We start from the raw sequence: 21,920 nt of genomic DNA, 5'->3' as shown, positions 1-21,920 counted from the left end.
TCGGCAGCGGCGGCAAGACTTGCCGTCAAAAATATTCACATGTATTTAACCTGCTTTGACTACAAGGAAACACTAAAGTTGGAGTTTAACAAGTTCCTACCTATCAACAAAAACAAAAACTTAGAAATTTTCTTCAACTGGAAAGGGTATTTTCTTTTCAACATTCTTCTGTGTCACCCCAAGGAAGGATATTTGGGGGGGAGGGGTCTGTACCATGTGGTACACCCCAACGCCGCGCATTTGAATCTAGCGCCTAAATGAACTCCTCTATTGGTGAAACAGTGAAACTGAAACTACACCAACTTAGAAATTTACTCAGAAGATGTCACCACTAAAATATGATGTAATTTTGTTATTATGAAGTTTCCTGAACTGACTGTATTTCTACTAGTTTTGTTTACTATCCATCAAGAAGTTTGGACATTCTTCCACAGGTGTCACTACTAAAAACTATCATCATGCACCCTGGTGCGAGGTATAACAACTTATTATTCAAAGAAGTTTTGTATTCATAAGTTTTTTTTTACTGATTGATTTTCATTTATTTTTGGGTTGGCAATATTTCCTTTTTATTTCTGCCAGTTTTTAATCTAGCCAATCCCTAATTTCTGTAATTAATTTTCTACCAATCACAGTCTTTATCTTCGATTTTGAGTGTAACTTTAAATTGACCAATAAACATGAGAGAGTGTGGCTAGTTTAATCTTGAATGATCTCAAAATGTCCCCGAGGGTTTATAAACTGCGGATTTTCTCGTTTCTTGGCCAATTGATCGTCATCTTACTTTGTGTGTGTGTCAAAGCAGGAGGTGGGCGGCCTCTTTCATCAGGCAGCAGTACATCGACAAGGTAATGGCCACATAACATCTTTATTTCTTGCTAGCTCCGCAGTTTAACCTGAGGGAAAGGTCCGAATCATTAACTATGTAACATAGTTTTCCTATAAATGTAACTTTCTGCCGGCTAATGTAAAAACTTCATAAAATATTTAACTGTAAATCGGGGATAGAGAATGATGTACCCTCTCAAGCTCCCCTTCATATTGGTTTGAGATGACTACGTTTTGTAAGTGGTTTTCTTCCTTTCCGTAATGTTCTCATTTATTCTTATACGAGTCACCTCTATAGTTTGGGAATAGTTCCTGTTTCATTGGCCTAGTGCCCTTCAGGTTTTGTGTGTTCATATCTAGGAGTGCACATATTCGCCTCCATTCATTTTGTGTTCGGGCCATTTATTTAGCCGTTATTCTTGTTCCATGAAGGCCCAGTAGGTTGGGTATTAAATGCCCCTGTACAATCCCAAAATTGTAAGTTGATGTTGCCTTGAATAGGCTTGGAAAACTGAGAGCCTGTTAGCTCTTTTTCAAAGTAAGATTACTGTATGCCTCTTGAAGGCTAGATGTTGTAATTTTAGGAACAAGTGCTCTTTGAATTAGGGGGACTTCTGCCCTTGTATAAATTTGTGCTTTTTTGTAAATTTGAGCTAGGAGCTCAGGAAAAGTAAAGCGAGGGCTTGAAGCCTATGATCTGTTAAAACCACTAATCTTAGATTTTTCCCAATCTTGTTTAATGTTTGCTACTTGTACCTGTAAAAGTTGTTAAATTTTGGGTTCTGTAAATATAACCTTCAGTTTAAGTTTTTAATTAATTTTGACATTGTAGTTAGACCCATTCACCCCAGCACCTTCTTTAACCTCTGCATTCCACAGATACCCCGGATCAAGTGGTAGCAGAGCGTGGTTGAATGGGTCTCAATTAAGCCCCTTTCGACGGCTAAACACAGAAGCCGTTTTGAACTCTATGAATTTTCTCGGTCACTGGAAATTTGTTAAATTTGTAAATTTTCTTTCATCATGTCTGGCCCTCGCGAAGTCCTCCATCCTGGCTACTTGCGCAAGGAGGAATGTATTTACGAATTGCTACTTAGAAATGTTCAATCTGGAGGTACGGTTGCGGCCGATACCACCAAACTTATGGAATCCCTTGAATTTTCTAATTTGTATCCCAACTTTGGGAGAGAAAGAAATTGAGGCTCTATCCACTATCACCGATAACACCACCGAGCTAGCATCTGTAGTTAGTTTTTTGAAGTGAGTGGTTCTTCGGCTAACCAACTTAAAAGAGTACAGGCTAGATTGTTCCATTTTTATAATAGGGTTGGGACCTATTGTCTCTCAAACTAATAGAAGACCATGCTAAGGAGGCTAGCAACCTTGTTGAACAACTTTCTGAAATGTCAAATAAAGTTCTTCAATTGTTGACTGGGGCAGCTACCCCCAAAACCGACCAAGCCCCTGCGATAAACATGGTGAGCGAGGAAGATTCTTCCAAGAATGTATAAAGCAAAAAATCTGCGGCTATGCAACAAACTTCTGCCCCATTAGGAAATGAGCCTGAGCGTCGTACATCCATTCCACTATTCTTTTTAAATAATGCTGTGTCTTAAGCTTCTTCATCCCCTAGGCCGTTGCCTATTATGTCACCTGGGTTCAGTAGTTTGCCTCACCCTTTGGCTATGTTGCTTAGGGGAATTTCTAAGTTTTCCTATTAATTCTACTAATGATGTCATTTCATTTTTAAGATTCTTAGAAAATCTTTGAATATAAAAGAAGCAATAGAAATTTATGTTGCAAAAAATGCTAATGCAAATAACCTGAATGAGCATACACATTTAAATAATTCCCCACTATTCGCTCTACTCACATAATATCTGACAACACCACATTAAATTGCTTTTATAATAATAATAATACCGTTCCTTACTTTATTCACCAAAATTTTTAATTTTTCATTCCTCCATATTACTTAAAAGTACATTTAACATGGAGTAGGTCAATAACCTCTCCTCCCTCTCCAATGTTGATGGAAGGTTCCACAGCGCTCCAGCCGCTCCGCCCCACTTTTCCCTCCCCTCTCCACTGTACAGTATACTCGATTCAATCATCCAATAGGAGAGATCCACATCGCTCTACAAGGCCCCTCCCATTCTTGCCCTCCCCTCTCCACGCGCAGCGTGCCTCACCAAAAACCTTCCATGACCACAGTCCTGAAATAGTATTTGGTGACAACGGACTTAACATCGGCAGTCTAGATAAGTACATAAGTTTTCATTATATTAATACTTGTATATATTTTTATTTTTGTCATTACTGTTTCATGTTATCACTTAACTCTCTATCATTGACAAGTTTACGCTACGTAAACAATACTGTACATATATAAGATTGTTTTTAAAGTGATTTGATAGAATCTGAGGATGTTCTTGTAGAACGAAACATGTCATTCTTGTGTATGTTAGTATGTTTTTTACAAGTATGTTTATAGTGTTATAATTTACATTGTATTGTCCGACTCGTTGGCTGAACGGTCAGTGTACTGGCCTTCGGTTCAGAGGGTCCCAGGTTCGATTCCCGGCCGGGTCGGGGATTTTAACCTTAATTGGTTAATTCCGATGGCACGGGGGACTGGGTGTATGTGCTGTCTCCATCATCATTTCATCCTCATCATGACGTGCAGGTCACCTACGGGCGTCAACTAGAAAGACCTGCACCTGGCGAGCCGAACCCGTCGTGGGATATCCCGGCACTAAAAGCCATACGACATTTCATTTACATTGAATTTGCTGTGTGTTTGACAGACTGGAAAGCCTTTATTACATTTAACTAAGTCAACACTGGAAAACATGGCTTCATTCTTAACAAACCAATCAAACCGTGGCACATCGCTACTACACTAGGTCGTGTACAAAAACAGATCCCCAAGGCAGCGCGGAATAGACATCTTTCCATGATATGATAGCGTGAGACAAGCTGCCCTAACCAGATGACCGCCATTTTATATACCAAAGAACTTTTACCAATCAAACAATCGACACAGCAAATATTTTTTCCATAACCTAAAGATTAACGCTTGTGCTTATTGTCCAATATTTTTCATCTAAGTTTTCCTTATACAGCTGATGATGACCATTAAGTGGTCGAAACATGTTCTGGGAGTGATTATGTATATTTAATTTTGCCCAACGCAAAAAATAAAGTATCAATTAGGTGGTTCTTTAATTATACTTGTTGATTATACTCATCGGTACGGTCATGAAGTGGACAACTTGCAACAGTTGTTAACTCGTAAAAAATACAGGCTGACTACACGATCGGTTAATTTTAATGCAATTAAGCAAGAATGGGATGAACCTTGAGATATGGCAGAGTGCATAATTGATTTCAGAATTTAGTTTATATTTTCTCGCGTCTGGTTAAATTACGGAAAGGCTATTATCGTGCAAATTTATAGCGAGAAGATTATAATTTTCCCACTGGCGCTTGAGCGTGTTTTCATCATAGGTATAGTACGGTTATGTTACGATAAGTGACGCTGTTTGAATAAGAAAGCTGGAAAGTTTGCCACAAAATGCGATCGATCATCTTCAGTATGGTACAGTTTTCTCTCTATGTGCATTTGCGAGCTCTCTCGTTGACATTCAAAGGCGATATTGGAGTTGATTAGTAATAGCTGTCGATTGCTGTTCTCTAAAGAAAATTCTAAATGAAAGAGGACAACACGTTTTTGTAATAAATGCGTAAATAACATGGCCGATAAGTCAAATCGTTCAAAATAAAGGCAGAGGTAAACAATTGCTTAATTTTTTTATATACTGAAATTAAGTAAGAATGTGATACACCTCAAGATATGGCAGAGTACATCACCGATTTCAGAGGATACTTCATATTTTCTCGCGTCTAGTTAAATTTCGGAAAGGCTATTTACATGAAAATTTTTAGCGAGGAAGTTATTATTTCTCTAATTTCGTTTCAAATATGTTTTCATGATACATATACAGTTAGGTTAGGTGATGCCGTTTAAAGAAGAAAAATAAAATATTTGCCACAGAAGCCTCTGGAGTGATAGCCTACCGTATTTCTCCGAATCCAAGACGATGGTTTTTTTCTCAGTTCTCATGCGAAAAATCAAGGGTTGTCTTGCATTCGCGGCCTAACAGTAACGAATACCACTGGCAACTACCGCGGTAACCACGCTGCTTCTTTTCACCACTGCACACAAAACTCGTTGACATCGCTAGCCGTGACAATTGGTTGTACAGTGCCTGTGTGTAACGTCACTGGATCGCGGGAAATAGCAACGTTCTATTCGCATCTACAAAAACGTTTCTCAAATCTGCAGAATGGCATCAAAACATGCCAGCCTTCAAATGCTCAGAAAGGCCACGGCTACTCAGTGGCAGAGTTATAACGCGTCTACTGTACCTGACGCTTAGTAAAATTAAGTTTTATGGACAGCAGGAACATTTTCGTGATGGATAGTCGTATTGTAAAGATACGTGAAACAGGTATTGCCAGCAAATTATCAACAGGTACTCGTCGACATTATGATGCCAATTTTAAGTTAATACTCGGAAATGTAGAATAATTGTGCAGCAGCAAGGAAATACGACATGGCCTAACTAAAGCCAATATTTGACATTAGCTTGACGACAAAGCTAGCTAAAAAGTGTGTGTTGTACAAAAACGCATTCAGTGGTCCGCAACAAGGATGCCTTAAAGAAGTCGAAGATGAAATTGTGAGGCACGTGCACAAAAATCTGAAGGGCAGAATGGCCATACGTGGCGAAATAAAGTTGTTCGTTGACCTTCAACGTCTGCAAGACTGCAAGAATATTTTCTTGATGGATCATTGTATTGTAGAGACGCATGGAACAGGTATTGCCAGCAAATTTTCGACGGGTTCTCTTCGGTATTATGATGCCAGTTTTAAGTTAGTGGTCATTAAACCTGCGGAATTAAGAATAATTGTACAGATGCACAAAAAAATACGGCATAACGAAGGCCAATGTTCGGCGTCTAGAAATATGTACTGTACAACAAGGGCATTCATATGATTTTACAAAGCACTATTTGAGCTTTTTTATATTTTTTGAAGGAAAAAGTGGGATTCGTCTTGGATTCGGAGAAAGACGGTACTATAATTTTTTCAGAATGAAATTAAACACACGCTTCCACGAAAAATAACAAACAACTAATCCAGTGAGGATATCAGCTGCGGAAATGCAAGTCCTGAACAAACTGATTGCCGTTTCATACCTATTTTAATGTGTACGAGGGTTTTTCCGATTTTCATACAAAAATCGGGTGTAACGACAATCTGCTATAGCGAGTAAATTTTACTGTTATGAATTTTCGCTATAACGGACTTCTACTGTATATATGTTCGATTCCTGTATCTTTTAGTTCCCAGCATTTGATTCTTGCTTGTCTCTTTTCCCCCACATTTACCCTTTCTGAATTTCATCAATGTCCCCACCAATAGTCCGTGGTCACCGTCGAGATTAATGCCTGGTATCACTTACACATCTGTCAAGCATCTTCTGATTTCTTCAGTTATTACTATATAATCAAATTTCTGTTGCGAGTTATTATTCATACATGTTTCAAGAAAACATAATTTACTGTAACCGTACGAAAGAACGATCCCTAAATTTTAGGTTAGGAAATTTCGTAAAATAATTTGTAATGTTAAAGTCATGAAAATCATATAATTTTGTTTATTTAGAACGTAAAAACATAATATTATAAGAAGAATGTGTAGTTAGGGAATACTGCACATGTGCATCATTATATTTCTGTTTGGGTACGAGTCTGTAAATATGGCCTAGCCGTAAGGATTGTGCAACCGGGAAAACAGCTACTATATCGGGAAGGACGGTTGAAGTCAGTTGAATGAGTTGCAACAAAGTGGCTTGGAAACACGGGGTACGGCCAGGTAGTGGATCAATGTGGATGTACGTGAGTGCACGATAGCCAATACGAGGGCTTTGTTTTAAGCGAGGTTGGGTTGACTGAGTGACGCGTGAAGAAGTGCCTGTGAGAGCGGTGCTACTAGTAAACTTTTCAGGGCGCTATAACCACGTGTAGCAAGCCTATATAAGAGTGTGCGGCAATTCATTCTGACGCTGATTCTGTTTCTGGTAGTGTTTGTGTTCTTGATTCTGTGTGTTCCTCACTCAGACCGGCGCGCAGGAGCTACTTAGCGCACATTCCTAGGCGATGCTCTATTGTTCTTAAGTATATTTTACCTACGGAGTGAGCACGCTAAATATCGCCAATGCTACGAGTTTCTGGTGGCTGTTATGTAAAAGACGCTACTAAGTGTTTATTTGTAATTCCAACTCTGTATAATAATTAGACTAAAATTCTTCTACGAGATAATGTACAGTGGATGTGGTGATGCGTACCGAATCTACATTCGGTAATGGATGTGTGGTTGTGCACAGAGCTAATTCTTGGTAAAGGAAATCGTCGGCCAAGTACCGTATGCAGTTTCAGTTTGAAAAACGTGAGGCGTCACACTAACCTGTGCGGCAGTCGGGAAGGACTCAAGACTAATATAAGAGAATTTATTGGACTCCAACCTATTCAATACATTACAGGATGTTAACACTTTTAGTTAAACATCGTTAAAATGGAGACATGTTTCACCCCCCATGTGGGGCATCATCAGTCATATCAAAGCACCTCAAAATTAAACCAGACGTCTGGTTGGAAATTATGAACATAATATGTAAGAAAGAATACATTAAAAAACACATACTAGGTCCTGTCTTAAACGAAATAACAATAGACTAGTTACACATAGTAAAATACGCTAGTGGTTTCTTAATATTAAAATGAGGCCATCATATGTACAGTATAACAATGAAAGTAATCAGTCTATATGATATTGGGTTCGAAGGTAGTTCTACGTAGTATATACAAATTTTGGCAAAATAAAATACAATTTACAATTACTGTACACTTATTTATAATTGATAAAATTGATGAGGTAAAACATTCCAATTTGTCTATTTGTGATTTGGCTCCAACCAAAATAATTTGCCCTAGGATTCATGAGGTAGTCAACTCCGTTGGTCACTCTCTATATGAATGGAGTGCACAGTGCAAGTGAACAGCTCTTGTTAATTATAAAATGAGGCTGTGTTAAGACAGAGTTGAAACAACACCGGCTTCAAATGAATATAGTTAAAACATCATTAGATTCTTCTTAGTTGACTAGAGGTTGCGTATATTTTTGTTGTTGAAGTGTGGGAAAGTCAGTTGTTGGTTGAATGGGCAACTGTCAAAAATGTTGTGCAGTGCAATCGGTGTTTGAGCTGTCCTACAAGTGAGGGAATCTGAAAATGGAGGATTTGTCGTAATTAGTTAAGTGATATGAACGGAAAAAGAGAAGAAAAGGGGGAAAATCATTGAGAAATGAAAATGTGAAAGTTAAAGCTTACCTTGAAAGCTGTTGAGCTGTTACCTAATTGCTAGGAGGTTTGTGGAGCACTGGCTGTCGCTAATGTCCTGCTCCTCGTGTTGTACGTGTGACGTCTTAGAGGAGGGGAGTGGATTTGAGAAGGCGGAGCTGTGGGTACGTGATTGGCGCTTGGGGAGGAGTTTTGTGTATTGGAGGGAGAACAGGGGCGCGATGAGTTGAGCGGCTTAGTGGGGGTGCTTGGAGAGCTTGTTTTGAGGACGTTAACAAGTCTTTTGTCTTTCAGATTTAAACTATTGAGCAAAAATATTAATTGTTCGTAAAGAGGGCTTCAGTTGTCTATTGGATCATTTAAATTTTTATTCTTATTATATTTTTGGTCAAAAAAAATGTATAAATTTTCGAACTCGGTCATGAGCCTTCCTTTATCTAGTCTTTTTAAAATTTGGAGATCCTGTTCGATTGTGGTAAAACTATGTCCGGTGTCTTTCATATGGATGTTCATGGCTGAGTGTTTATTGTGCTTTTGGGCATTGAAATGTTCTGCATATCTAATTGCAAAGCGTCTACCAGTTTGACCGATATATGAACTGTTACATTCAGCACATTTCAGTTTATAAATGCCAGACCCCGAAAATTTATTATTGTCGGAGTTTATCTTATTGTGGTTGAAAAATAGCTTTTGATTAGAATTATGGGTCTTATAGGCTACCTTAATATCATGTTTTTTTTAAAGGGGTAGCGATCTGATGTATAATGGGGTTAATGTAGGTGAAAGATGCATATTTAGGCTTATTAATTTTTATTGGGGAGAGGTTCGTGGCCAATTTCAATTTCACTTTATTGATTATTTTCTGTATGATTGAGGGATTGTATCCATTGAAAACAGCTATTTCTTTTATGGTATTTATTTCTATTTTTAAAATGACGGACTCAAGACGTCGATGAGGTGTGTAAATAAGGTTAGGGATGCTCTTCGTAAAGAAGGTGCATCCGTACGTAGAGAAAGTCGTCGTACTTTTCTTTACCAGAATACGATTTTGTTCTGTAACAGTAGTGAGTGTAGTGGGACTCTTACCTGGAGGTATGTTAAGAAATTTATATTTAGTGAAAGTAATGACTCTGTTGGTGGTAGTAGTGTGTATATTTGCCTGTGTAAACGACAAACGAGTAGGTCTTGTCAAGTAATGATTTTGTTGTTGGTAGTAGTGTGTATATTTGCCTTTGTAAACGACAAACAAGTAGGTCTCCTCAAGTAATGATTTTGTTGTTGGTAGTAGTGTGTATATTTGCCTTTGTAAACGACAAACGAGTAGGTCTCGTCAAGTAATGATTTATGTTGGTCGTAGTTGTTTGTAAGTTGCCTTTGTGGACGGCAATCAGGAGTGGGTCTCATCAAGTGATGATTATTGTGGTATTTTTTACAGGTGGCACCCAGTCTTGGTATTCATACTTATTTCACTCACCGTTTATTCATTTCATATTTTTGATAGCTTGCAGTAGTTACATTACCAAAATCATAATGACTTGAATTACCAGGATGTATTAAACAGTGTTTTGTGTAGAGTACTGACAATGCGGATCATTCGTGTCACCTAACAACAGTGCTGTGCAAGTGTTTGATACAGTAGACAGTAGGTTATATGCCTATCAATGCCCCCACTAAAACACTGCACAACCAGACTAGACAAGTAATTTATAACGTCTACAATTTCATGAAAAATGAAACGGGGGCCTCTCGTGAACTAAAATATATTCAAAGGAAAGTGACTGGAGCCACTGGTATGTCCAGGAAGTCTGTAAGGAACATGGCAAAGCAAAGAACGTTGAAGATGGGGAAGAATCATCATTCTTCACTCCCGGGAAGAGAAGACCAAAATCAGTTAAGAAGTGTGACTAGGATGACTTTGGTAAGTGTGTGATCAGGCATACAATTCACAACTTTCACATAACCAACACTGTGAGACCAACAATGGAATAGATCCACTGGTTAGTAAGTGTTTCTACCTCCTTGATTTTAAGTCTCTTAACACATCCACGCCCATCATCTGAGCGGGCTATTTAAAGGGCTGGCCCAGCTATTGCAGCTGTTAGTGGCAGAGCATGCAACAACAAATTTTTTTCACAATAAGTTCTAAACTAAACAAGATATGGAAACAAAATTTTCCACATACCTTAATGAAGTCCTCGAGTATCTCTGTAGGGTGTGTTAGGTAATGTCACGCTGTCCTGGGTGAATGGAACACCACACTTTCCACAAAAATAGCGTGTTCCACTAATAATTTTATTTTTGAAACACACTTGGCACCTTCTTGAGGGAAACTTGACTTTATTTGATGGTGGAAACTTATTTTCTCTCCCATCGAACCTAAATGGTGATCCTTGGCTGATGCCCTTTTTGGCGGCAAAATCGCGGGATGTTGACTTGGAGCTGATGAAGTAGATGAAGCTGAAATGTCGGAGAGAGGTGACTGTACTTGTATGTCGGGTTCAATTTTCCCTCCATTTGAGAATTCCCTGATGTTCCTTTAGATCTTTCGGTACACCCTTATTTGACCGTATTGTTCCACATACGGCAGTGTTCTGTTCCCGTAATTGTTTCGCGAGTCCAACGCTATTGTAATAATTGTCCATATAGACTGTATACCCCTGGCCAAGATAATTTTGGTAGAAATATAGAAAGAGGCACGCAAGAATTAAAACATAAAATATTATTTTAAATGCTGCTATTCTCACCTGAAAATGATTGTGAAAGAGGGATGTGTTCAATACACTAGCCAGGGACCAACCCGCCCGCCCCTAGAAGTACATTTGCTTTTATAACCTAAAATACTGTTTTAGACGCCATACTCCATTGCTTTTATCGGTGATTGGTTCCCGTATGGAAGAGGATGACGTCATTGACACTTAGGATGAGGCCGAGATTGTGTTACCAACCATTACAGGAGAAAAACATTATGAAGCGGCCAGGGAAGATTGAAATGGCCTCGGCGCGAGATCCGCCCGCACGGCAAGAAAAAACGTAATTTAGTAACTGTAACCTATCATTTTAAATCCAGGCCAAGCTCTGTCATGAGCATAGTGGCTCCCTTTGGGAGCCACACTCCCTTCAAGAGGCTCTTAACTATGGCCGCGGTGCATACTGTCTGCACGGCAAGGAAAAAAGTCATTCAGAGGTTCTGAAATGCAAGAAATACTTCACAATAACCTCACCCGAAGACAGCTGTACAAGCAACAGTTGGCAGCATTGTCGTTCCTCGCGGCGCTCCCTCTAAGCGCTTTTAGAGCGACAGTAAACTCGCTTGCGCCACCTGGTGGTGGCTTGTGTTACTAATCCTTGCGTGCCTCTATAGTTATGCCATAATTTTCAAACAGCTGAAAAACTGTGCTTTGTAAATTCGCACCACACGCCATGGTTACACTTCAGAACACGATTATACACACGCTTGTGCAGTCACAAACCAACTACGCAACTAGTTGAGCCAGCGCAAAGCTACCTTCAGAAACAGAACAAAAGAAGTGCATTGGAAGGGAAAATTACCGTGGCCATGTGGTTTCTGGTAAATAGAAGCATTCATAAGGGTATTACCTTCATCTCTCTCGCACATATTTGTGACCAAAATAGATCCCAGCTGCATAGGAACGGCTCCAGTTCAAGGTTGAACTTATCCGGGCTAACTCGGATACGGTCCACAGCATGGTCACAAGCTATAGGCAATAACTCGGATACGGGCGTGAATGTGTTAATGATATTTTTTCTTTGAACTTCGAATAGAAGCAATTAATATCTTGATTCTGTGCCTTATTTTATCTTGCCTTATCGGTCGCACTTTGGTTACCGTTCGACTGAACATTATACTTTGTAGGTATTGCCGTATTTTTTCACCCTTTGCTTGGGTTTTGCCTATTTTTGATGTCTCGCCACATATGTGTGTTTCTTACCTTAATTCCCAACTTATTCATTTGTATCACTTCATTGTTGTGGCAAGATAGGGTCTATTATAATATTGTTGGCCTGACTGACATTTCCGCTTATATGTGCCTGGTATTTTGGATCTCTTGTCGGGGATTTCATCGATGTCTTATGCTTGGCCCGTCTTAAAGTCTCTAAGTCTGCTTTGTAAATGCCTGCGTGGCATTTATTATCAAAGCGGTCTTCTTCAGATATTGCGGTATTTACGTATGTCATAATTTTGTACACATCTGGTCTGGTAATTTGGGCCAATCTATGGTATTATCCCAGTATTATTATATTGAGTGACTATGCATTTTGGTGCATTTCTACATGGCACTTTGAATCAAAATGGCGCCCGGTAATAACGACGTAGTGTTTTATCCTCCAAGTAAATTAACCGGAAAATGTGACGAAAAGTGCGGAAAATGTCGAAGATTAGTGAAAAATGGAATGTTGTGTGATTCATGTGATCGATGGTGGCATTATAAGTGCGGAAATTGCCCTAGAGACGTAAAAACTAATAAAAATCTTGATTGGATTTGTGAGCAGTGTGTTCGGAATGTTGTAGTTAGCGACGGCGTTGACAATGAAGCACCGAAAACAACCGATGAGAAGTATAAAAGTGCATTAGAAATTATAAACATTCTACAAAAGGACAATGAGGCTCTTAAAGTTGAAAATCAAGAATTAAAAGAAAGACTGCGATCGCTAGAATTTGGGACTGACCATTCTTCGAGTGATATAATGGTACCAGTAACAAACTCGAGCACGTGGTGTCAAGTAGTTCGTGGATGGCCGGCTAAGAAGAAATCTACAACTGAATTTCCGGAAATAAACATCAGAAATAGGTTTTCTGCCCTAAATAATTTAATTCTGGAAGACAACGATCGCGCGCGTGAAACCAAATCATCGCGATCCGCTGCCGTTGCCGTGCCGAGTTTAAAATTAAGGCCTAGAATTCAGATTCAAGACCCAGTTAGGCCTAAATCAGCAAAGGTAGCTGTGTTTGGTGATAGCCAAGGAAGGGGAATGGCGGGAGTGATTAACGACGAGAATATAGCAGCAACCGGAGAAATATATCCAGGAGCTTCTATCAGCAGTGTCCTGGAAAACGTAGAAGAAGCAACTAGGAACTTCGGGAGCGGCGATGCAGTGCTTATCATCGGTGGGACGAACGACGTAGCTCACGACGATGCCAAGAATGTAAGATCACAACTTAAACATACACTAGGAAAGCTGACCCACACTAACGTCTTTGTAGTGAACGTGCCCCACAGGCATGATTTGAGTAGAGACTCATGTGTGAACATTGAAGTGGACAAGGTCAATACAGATATTGTTAAAATTTGTAAACATTTTCGGAATACTCAGGTTATTGAATGCAGCAGTTTTGAGAGATACTGTTATAAAAAACATGGCCTCCATATAAACAGTTCAGGTAAACGAAAGATAGCAAATATTGTTCTAGATTTTATTAATCTTAAGATATGTACTGTAAAACAGGCAACTCCCTTGAGTTATAATACTGACCAGGAAAACTAGCAGAATGAGCCAGCTGTACTTCAAGCTGGCTCAGTCAACTAGAAAATGAAACTCAAGATAGTAAGGAATTTCAAGTTACCCAATTGCAACAGTCAAGTTTTAGGGAGGAAGAGGGTCTGAGATTGCTCTTGGTAAACTGTCACAATGTAGTAAATAAACAATTAAAATTCGGTACATTGATGGAATCTTACGAGACTGATGTGGTGATAGGAGTTGAATCGTGGTTGAGAAGGGGTGGGTAATAGAGAAGTATTTCCAGAAGGGTACACAGTCTATCGTAGAGACCAAGGAAATAAAAAGGGAGGGAGGGGGGATGTTTATTCTGGTGAAGGAAACTTATTGTTCACATGAATGTTTTACCAATGAAAAGGATGAAATATTTGGGATAAAATTAGTTTGTGATAATATGAAGGAGGTGGGAATTATAGGAACATACAGGCCAGGAAGAGGAAAGAGACATGGAAATATTTGAGAAAATAATAGATTATACTCATAAAAACAATAATAATGATATGGTAATAATTGGGGGAGATCTAAATTTGCCTGAAGTTGAATGGAATGGAGCTGTTAGTGACGCCCATGAACACAAACTGGCAAATAAGTTAATTTGGGAGGGAGGATTTACGCAAGTAGTACAAGAACCGACTCGTCTCAATAACTTACTAGATGTATTCTTGGTTAAACCATGGGAAATTGTTGATAAAACTGAGGTAATTGAAGGTATAGGAGAGCATAAGGCTGTAATAATGGAGTAGGACTCGTACCAAAAAGGCTTAAAAAGAGGTTTACACAAGACAAGAAATTGTACAGAAAAACTAAGTTGATGAATTTGGGACTTACCTTAAATCACAATTCAGTTGTTGGTTAAGTGAAGGGAGTAACATGGATACACTTTGGGCTAAATTTAAAGGAATTATTTGGGAAGGAGAGAAGAGATTTGTACCTGTTAAGAAGGGTAAAATGACCTCAGACCCTGTTTATTATACAAGGGAAATAAGAAAATTAAAAAGAAAATGTAGAATAGTAAACAGGAAAATCAAAGAGGGTAGGGAGAATAGAGAAACTAGAAAACAGCTAATGAGGAAACTGAACGGAGTGAAAAAGGAAGCAAAAGAGAATTATATGAATGGCATACTTCAAGAGGGTAATGACCACAAAGGGAAATGGAAAAAGCTGTATTCATATATCAGGAATCAAAAAGGAAAAGGAATCCAAATTCCTACAATGGTGCAAGAAGGGGGTGAACTCTAATTAACAGATAGTGAGAAAGCAAACCTATTTAGTAGGGAATTCAGAGATTAAGTAGAAGATTGTCAGGAGTTGGAAACCGAAACAAAAGATAGAGAGGAAGAGACACAGAGGGAAACAAGAAGCTTCTCATTCACAAATGAAGATATTTTCAGAGAAATCCAACTGCTTCAGCAAGGAAAAGCAGCAGGAAGCGATCAAATTACTGGGGAGGTATTAAAGACAATGGGGTGGTACATAGTGCCTTATTTAAAATTTCTCTTTGACTATGTCATAAATAATAGTGTGATACCAAAGGAATGGAAGGAATCTATAATAATACCAATTTATAAAGGAAAGGGTGATAAAAGGAAACCAGAGAACTACAGACCAATCAGCCTGACCAGTATAGTTTGTAAAATACTGGAGAGTTTAATATCAAAGTACATCAGAGGGATATGTGATGATAAAAATTGGTTCATGAGGGGCCAGTATGGATTTAGAAAGAAATTTTCTTCTGAGGCACAACTGGTGGGATTTCAGCAGCACATATCAGATCAATTGGTTTCAGGAAGTCAGTTAGATTGCATAGCCATAGATCTTTCCAAAGCCTTTGATAGAGTGGAACATGGAATATTATTAAAGAAATTGGAGGGAATAGGATTGGACGTAAGGGTTACACGTTGGATAAAAACATTTCTAAATTCAAGGGTTCAGAAAGTCAAAGTAGGAAATAATGTATCTCAGGAAGAGAAAGTTTGGAAGGGAATTGCACAGGGTAGTATAATCGGTCCATTACTTTTCTTAATATACGCAAATGATTTAGGGAACAATATAACATCAAAAATAAGATTGTATGAAGATGACATAATTGTTTATACGGAAATAAACAACATTGAGGATTGTTCAGAATTACAAAGGGACCTTGAAAGTATCCAACAATGGGTTGAAGAAAATAATATGAAGGTTAATGGAGGCAAATCAACTGTTACAACTTTTACAAACAGGGGCTTTAAAACTGAATTTGAATATACTTTGGATGAGGTAGTTATCCCAAGAGATGGCAAGTGAAAATACTTAGGTCTGAGATTTGAAAGTAATTTGCACTGAAAGGGTCATATTGATGACATTGTTGGGAAAACATACAGATCGTTATATGTCATAATGAGGCTGCTTAAAGGATGCAACAAAGAATTAAAAGAATAAAGTTACTTGAGTATGGTTCGTCCATTATTGGAATATGCAAACAGTGTTTGGGATCCTCACCAAGAATACCTAATAAAAGAAATAGATAGTGTGCAGAGGAAAGCAGCAAGAGTTGTAACAGGGGATTTCAGGAGAAAGAGTAGTGTATCAGAAATATTAAAGGAACTTGGGTGGGAAACTTTAAGTAAGAGAAGGGAGAAAACTAGACTTATAGGATTATATAGAGCCTATACAAGAGAAGAAGCATGGGGAAATATCCATGAGAGTCTTCAGTTGGAAAAGAATTATATCAGCAGGACTGACCACAAATATAAAATTAGAAGGAATTTTAGCAGAAGCGATTATGGGAAATTTTCATTCACTGGGAAGGGTGTGAAGGAGTGGAACAGTTTACCAGGGGTAGTGTTTGATCCTTTTCCAAAATCTGTACAGATATTCAAGAAGAGAATAAACAGCAATAGAGAAAATAAATGAAGTGTTAGAGTGCATTCGACCAGTGCAGGTTAATATAAATAAAAAATGTGTGTGAATAAATTAATTCCATCCCTTGGTCTAAGGAGTTTGGACAGCCAAAGTAGGGGACTACCTGTAGGGGTGAAGTACAGTGGGGACTTCAAGGGCCCTGGGACCGCTACGGTAGCTGTGAAGGCCCTTCAGGAACTCTGAAAATTGGTGGCAATAGGGGCTCTGGTTAAGACGCAGCAGGTCGTTATGCTACTTAGGTTCCAGAATGGGTTTAAAAAAAAAAGTAAATAAATAAATGCAATGTAAATTTTAATCTTATACCAGTTGTACAGTATCATTTGAAGTAATTCCACATACTGTATATCAGTTGACTATATTTGTAAGTAGTACAGGAGATATTACAAGTAGAATTTTGTAAACAATATAAATTTATTAAGGATGAGCTGTGTGTTTAATAGAAAGCATTGTTAGTGTAAATTGTATAATATTGTATTGTAGGAAAATTTTCTTCTCTTGTTAATTTAATATTTAGTGCTTGACAATGTATTTTAGTGTACCATTTGCCACCGAGGTAGACATCTCACTTGCAAATAAAGAGATTTTGATTTGATTTGATTTTGAATCTGTAAAATGCCCAGTTTTGTATGTTTGTCATGTGGTCAAGTGGAATAGATCATATTTTGGTACTCTATGAAGGAGAAAGATTTATTTCATCTTTAGTTTTCATATACTATGATTATTATCCTAATTAAATATTTATTAGTTTTCATTTTAAGTCTGGATTAATGTTTTATTTTACTGACCCGTCCTTACTCTCCATCTCTTGACATTGTGCGACCTAGCGGCAACCTTATAGTTTAACTTTTGGGCTCTTTTGGACATAGCCATTTTAATTTCTGCGCGAAACCTTACCTTTTCCTCCCTTCCTTTTGACACCCCTCCACATGTGATGCAGTTTTGCCCTATTTTATTTTCTTCTTTGTCTTAAGTGATTATTGAGGAGCTTATTTTTTTCCCCGGAGCCTGTACGTTCTCTGTGGTGCATTATATATTATTTTGGAATAATATCAAAACACATCATCTACGAGTTAATCAGGATGTTATGCGAATAGTTTTTTCCTGATGAAAGAATGAGTGGTGTCCCTAGCCCATATCTGGTACTGTAGCACACAAATTGTAATATCTCATGGTCACTAGGAAGGCGATATGTAGGCAACCTTCACACGCAATTGTTTGTGAGTACTCTCTAAAAGAATTTATGATCTGTTTTTTTTTTTCTTGTGATGAATTTATCTTTCATTAGAATCTTTGATTTTTAATAAACTCATTTTAAGTCTTATCTCTTTCTTCCCTTTGCCGGTACTAAGGTTGATTTATTTGGGTTTATGTATTACATAGAACAGGAGTAGTCCAACTTCGAACAGATTCTAGTTTGCTCCGATCGACGATTTATTGGACCTGAGTACTTTTTTCACCACATTGCCCCTCTCGTATTAGACTCGGCTATCTTATAAAGATAAAAGCAAGACTATGGTGATGTCGAGAGGGGAAAGGCAAGGAAAGGCCACTGTGAAAATTGGAAGTCACCGAGCCTGGAAACTGTGGACAGCTTTAAATACCTAGGAAGTGAATTAATGCAAAATGCTAGGGTGGACATGGAGATTAGCAGGAGGGTACAGCAGCGTAATGCATTCTACCAAAGTGTAAGAAAACTTGTTTGGAGCAGAAAAGTACCAAGGAAAAGTAAAGAGATAATGTACAAAATGTACTATATACCCATACTGACTTATGCAGCTGAGACTTTAACTAGCAGGCAAGAGAGTAGAATTCAAGCCAGTGATATACAATTCCTAAGAAGTATGATAGGAAAGAGAGTGAGAAATGAAGGTGTTAAGGAAGGAAGTTGGGATAGGAAAGCTAAATGAGAGAATTGAAAAAAAAAAAACTAAGGTGGATTGGACATGTAAAGAGGATGCAGGGAAAGAGAATTCCAAGACAGATCGTGGAGGCAATGTGCGAGGGCAAGAGAGCAAGACGAAGACCTAGAACAAGGTGGATTGAATCAGTAAAGAGCAGCATAAGAAGACGAAATTTAGACTGGGACAAGATCGTGGAAAAGGAATGGTGGAAGGAAAGAGGAAGATGGAGAAGTGCCATAAATACCTCAACCAGGCAGGAGCTGGATAAGGGGAAATGATTATATGACGATCTATTCATTTGCGTTTTTCTCCGCATTATCTCTGCTGTTTGGTAATGTTTTGTTTGGAGTAATGGAAGGGGGAATGTCACAGCATTCAAAATTTGGGCACTAAGGAATCCACATTTAGTAATAAAATTATAACAAGTTAACCAGTGTTTTTCCAAACATGCTTTTGAGCAGAAGCATGAAAGAGACTTTAAAAAAAAATTATCTCCTCAACTGGAAGCTGACAAATGTTTGAGTTGTATTTCAGTTAAGGATAAATTTTAATTACACTTTAATTACATCTTAAGTAATTACTTTGTAAAAAAGTCAACTAGTGTTTTTTTCAAACATGCTTCCGAGCAGAAGCTAAAAAAAGAAACTTAAAAGTTTGTTTTAATTACTTTTTAAGCATTTCTTCTCACCCCTCCAACACACCCCCCTCATCTTTCCCCATTGGACAAAGTTGTATGTTTCCCATGAGAAGAGATCAAGGCTGATACAAGAACATATATTGTGTATACTTTTAATTTCTTTTTATACCTAAGCATAAGTGAATGTAATGATTTTATAACATTTCAAAGGGAAAAAATGAAAAAAAAAAAAAAAAAAGAAATTAGGTGGTTAAATAACTCTTTGATTCTTAGATTGTCATATCGATACAGACATGAAGTGGATAGTTTGTACTAAGCGGTAATAATGAAAATTCGTGACGCGATAAGCAAGGTATTTTTATACAGATTTAATATGAAGAGAATCGGAACTTCGAATTTACAATGTGTTAAGTGGGAAAACATGTTAATGAGGGATGCACCAACAAAGTTTCACTGTATATAATTGCCCAAGGTCACACTAGAAATGAACAATAATGTCTTCTAATGAAAAATGATAACAACATACCCAAGAATAAAGGAATGTCAAATTAAAAACTAAAAATAACTTACCTTCTGGATGAAGTGATTTTTACTAACCATAACTTATAAAGCAGAGAGAATACTCACTATCAGGACTATACTGAACCAACATGGTGATGGAGTTGCCGCACTGCCGCAGTACATTAGCTGCAAGCTGGTACGTAGCGCATCGCATATTGATCCCACAAACTTCCAAAAGTTGATCTCCAACTTGAAGTCCAACTTGGGCAGCCAAACTGTGTTCACTCACAGTTGAAACAAACACACCACCACTCTCCAGGCATGAGATCTGTATACCTAACGGCTCAACGGACTTGTCTATGTGCACTCTTCGTAGCTCACCGGGCAAAGGTCTGCAACATTCAAAGTACTTCTAACTCGCACATCAAAATGAGGACAAATATAACAGTGTTGAACCACAGGGTACTCTGTCTAGAAATAGCCAACTTGGCTGTACTGTACATTGTTTATGAATGTTCTCCCTCTTGCACATGACGCTCCACTAATGTCGGCGACCACCAAATCAGACGGGTCAGACAAATTACGCTGTTGCCAAGACTGTAGCAACTGGCGAAGAAATGGCTAACTGAACACATTTTGGGGCGCGAATCAGTTTCTTTATATCCCAAACTCCTGCCTTCAATGTTGTGAAACAAATTATACTAGAAGCTTCAGGAAAGACTGCTGATTTTAGCAGCATGACTATTTTCCATACAAACCACTTTAAATAATTATTAAAAATAAAAACCTGAACAAGTAAATTTAAATCCGTAAAATAATGAATTGAAATTTTCAATAAGAGACCACATTTTTGTTCCTTGAGCCAATAAAATTTTATCTGTGCAAAAATGTAGAAAATGGTCTGACAATTGTTTTAACTTAAACATATTTCCGTGGGTCTTTTAGTTTTCCTGGAAAAATGGCCCAGCAAGTGGCCATATAAATGTCCTAGCCGAGGTCGTTCGGGTGGAGAGTGCAAGATTGCATATTAATCTGTATACGTTTCATTAAAATATTTGTATATGTTTTGATTTACAATATAACTAAATATTTGAATACTATACTGTATATTGGTCTGTGCAATACAAAAAAAGTACTACTTTAAAGAATATACTTACATTGAATAACAATACACTAAGAATTGGATGGTGTTGTGCATCAACTGACCAAGCGCCAAAATTGATTTTTTTTAGATTATTGCACCATCTGGTAGCTAAAGGTGTAAACTTTACATAGGTTATTGTTCAGACTTTTATTCTCAATATGATTTCGCGGGAAATTAATTTTGATCAAACGCCAACCTCTCAATCATTAAACTGAAGTTATGCATCAAGTGACCAACCACCATTTCTGAGTCTGAATCAATTGACCACACGACAAGTGTGCAGTCTCTTAGTCGTGTGATGCTAAATGTAGATTCCCGCAAAGGTTTTCTTCCTTGCGGCATACGCCTAGAACCTAAAATCCTCCGATATGGAAAAATCGAAGTTGGATGATTTTTTTTTTTTTTTGCTAGGGGCTTTACGTCGCACCGACACAGATAGGTCTTATGGCGACGATGGGATAGGAAAGGCCTAGGAGTTGGAAGGAAGCGGCCGTGGCCTTAATTAAGGTACAGCCCCAGCATTTGCCTGGTGTGAAAATGGGAAACCACGGAAAACCATCTTCAGGGCTGCCGATAGTGGGATTCGAACCTACTATCTCCCGGATGCAAGCTCACAGCCGCGCGCCTCTACGCGCACGGCCAACTCGCCCGGTGAAGTTGGATGAAAAACTGGAAATGTTTTGTTTTGTTGACCTTGAAAAAAAACGCTGCTGTATTCCCACAGATGTGGTTTTTTACAAGCACCAGTTGAGGTTATATAACTTAGGGATTCATAGCGGAAAAGATAATAAAGGTCACTGTTATGTCTGGTTGGAAGGAGAAGCAGGATGAGGGACTCAGGAGGTTGGATTCTGCTTGTACAAGCACCTCGTGGAAAACGTGCACAAAGCCAAAGAAGTCATATTGTAGTCAGATTCTTGCGGAGGCCAGAATCGTAATATAAAGATTGTTCTACTTCTGAAAACAGTTTTGGAACAACACCCTACCATTAAAGAGATTACACAAATATCTTTATTTCCAGGCCATTGCTTCCTCCCTAACGACAGCGACTTTGGAGATAA

The 21,920-nt window shown here is 38.3% G+C and overlaps 1 protein-coding gene across 1 annotated transcript in view; it reads right to left on the bottom strand.

Annotated features, from left to right (window-relative positions):
* Dlg5 (Discs large 5) overlaps positions 1-21,920 on the bottom strand; it is a 390,290-nt gene that overhangs the window by 134,141 nt on the left and 234,229 nt on the right. The window contains exon 18 of the mRNA XM_068225698.1: positions 19,842-20,107. Within this exon, the coding sequence (XP_068081799.1) occupies positions 19,842-20,107 (266 nt within the window). The remainder of the gene's footprint in view (positions 1-19,841; positions 20,108-21,920) is intronic.

The sequence above is a fragment of the Anabrus simplex genome, chromosome 1, assembly GCF_040414725.1.
Source record: "Anabrus simplex isolate iqAnaSimp1 chromosome 1, ASM4041472v1, whole genome shotgun sequence".
In the NCBI taxonomy this organism is placed as follows: domain Eukaryota; kingdom Metazoa; phylum Arthropoda; class Insecta; order Orthoptera; family Tettigoniidae; genus Anabrus; species Anabrus simplex.
Note: the sequence above shows the minus strand (reverse complement) of the source record. Positions and strands in the feature narration are given on the sequence as shown.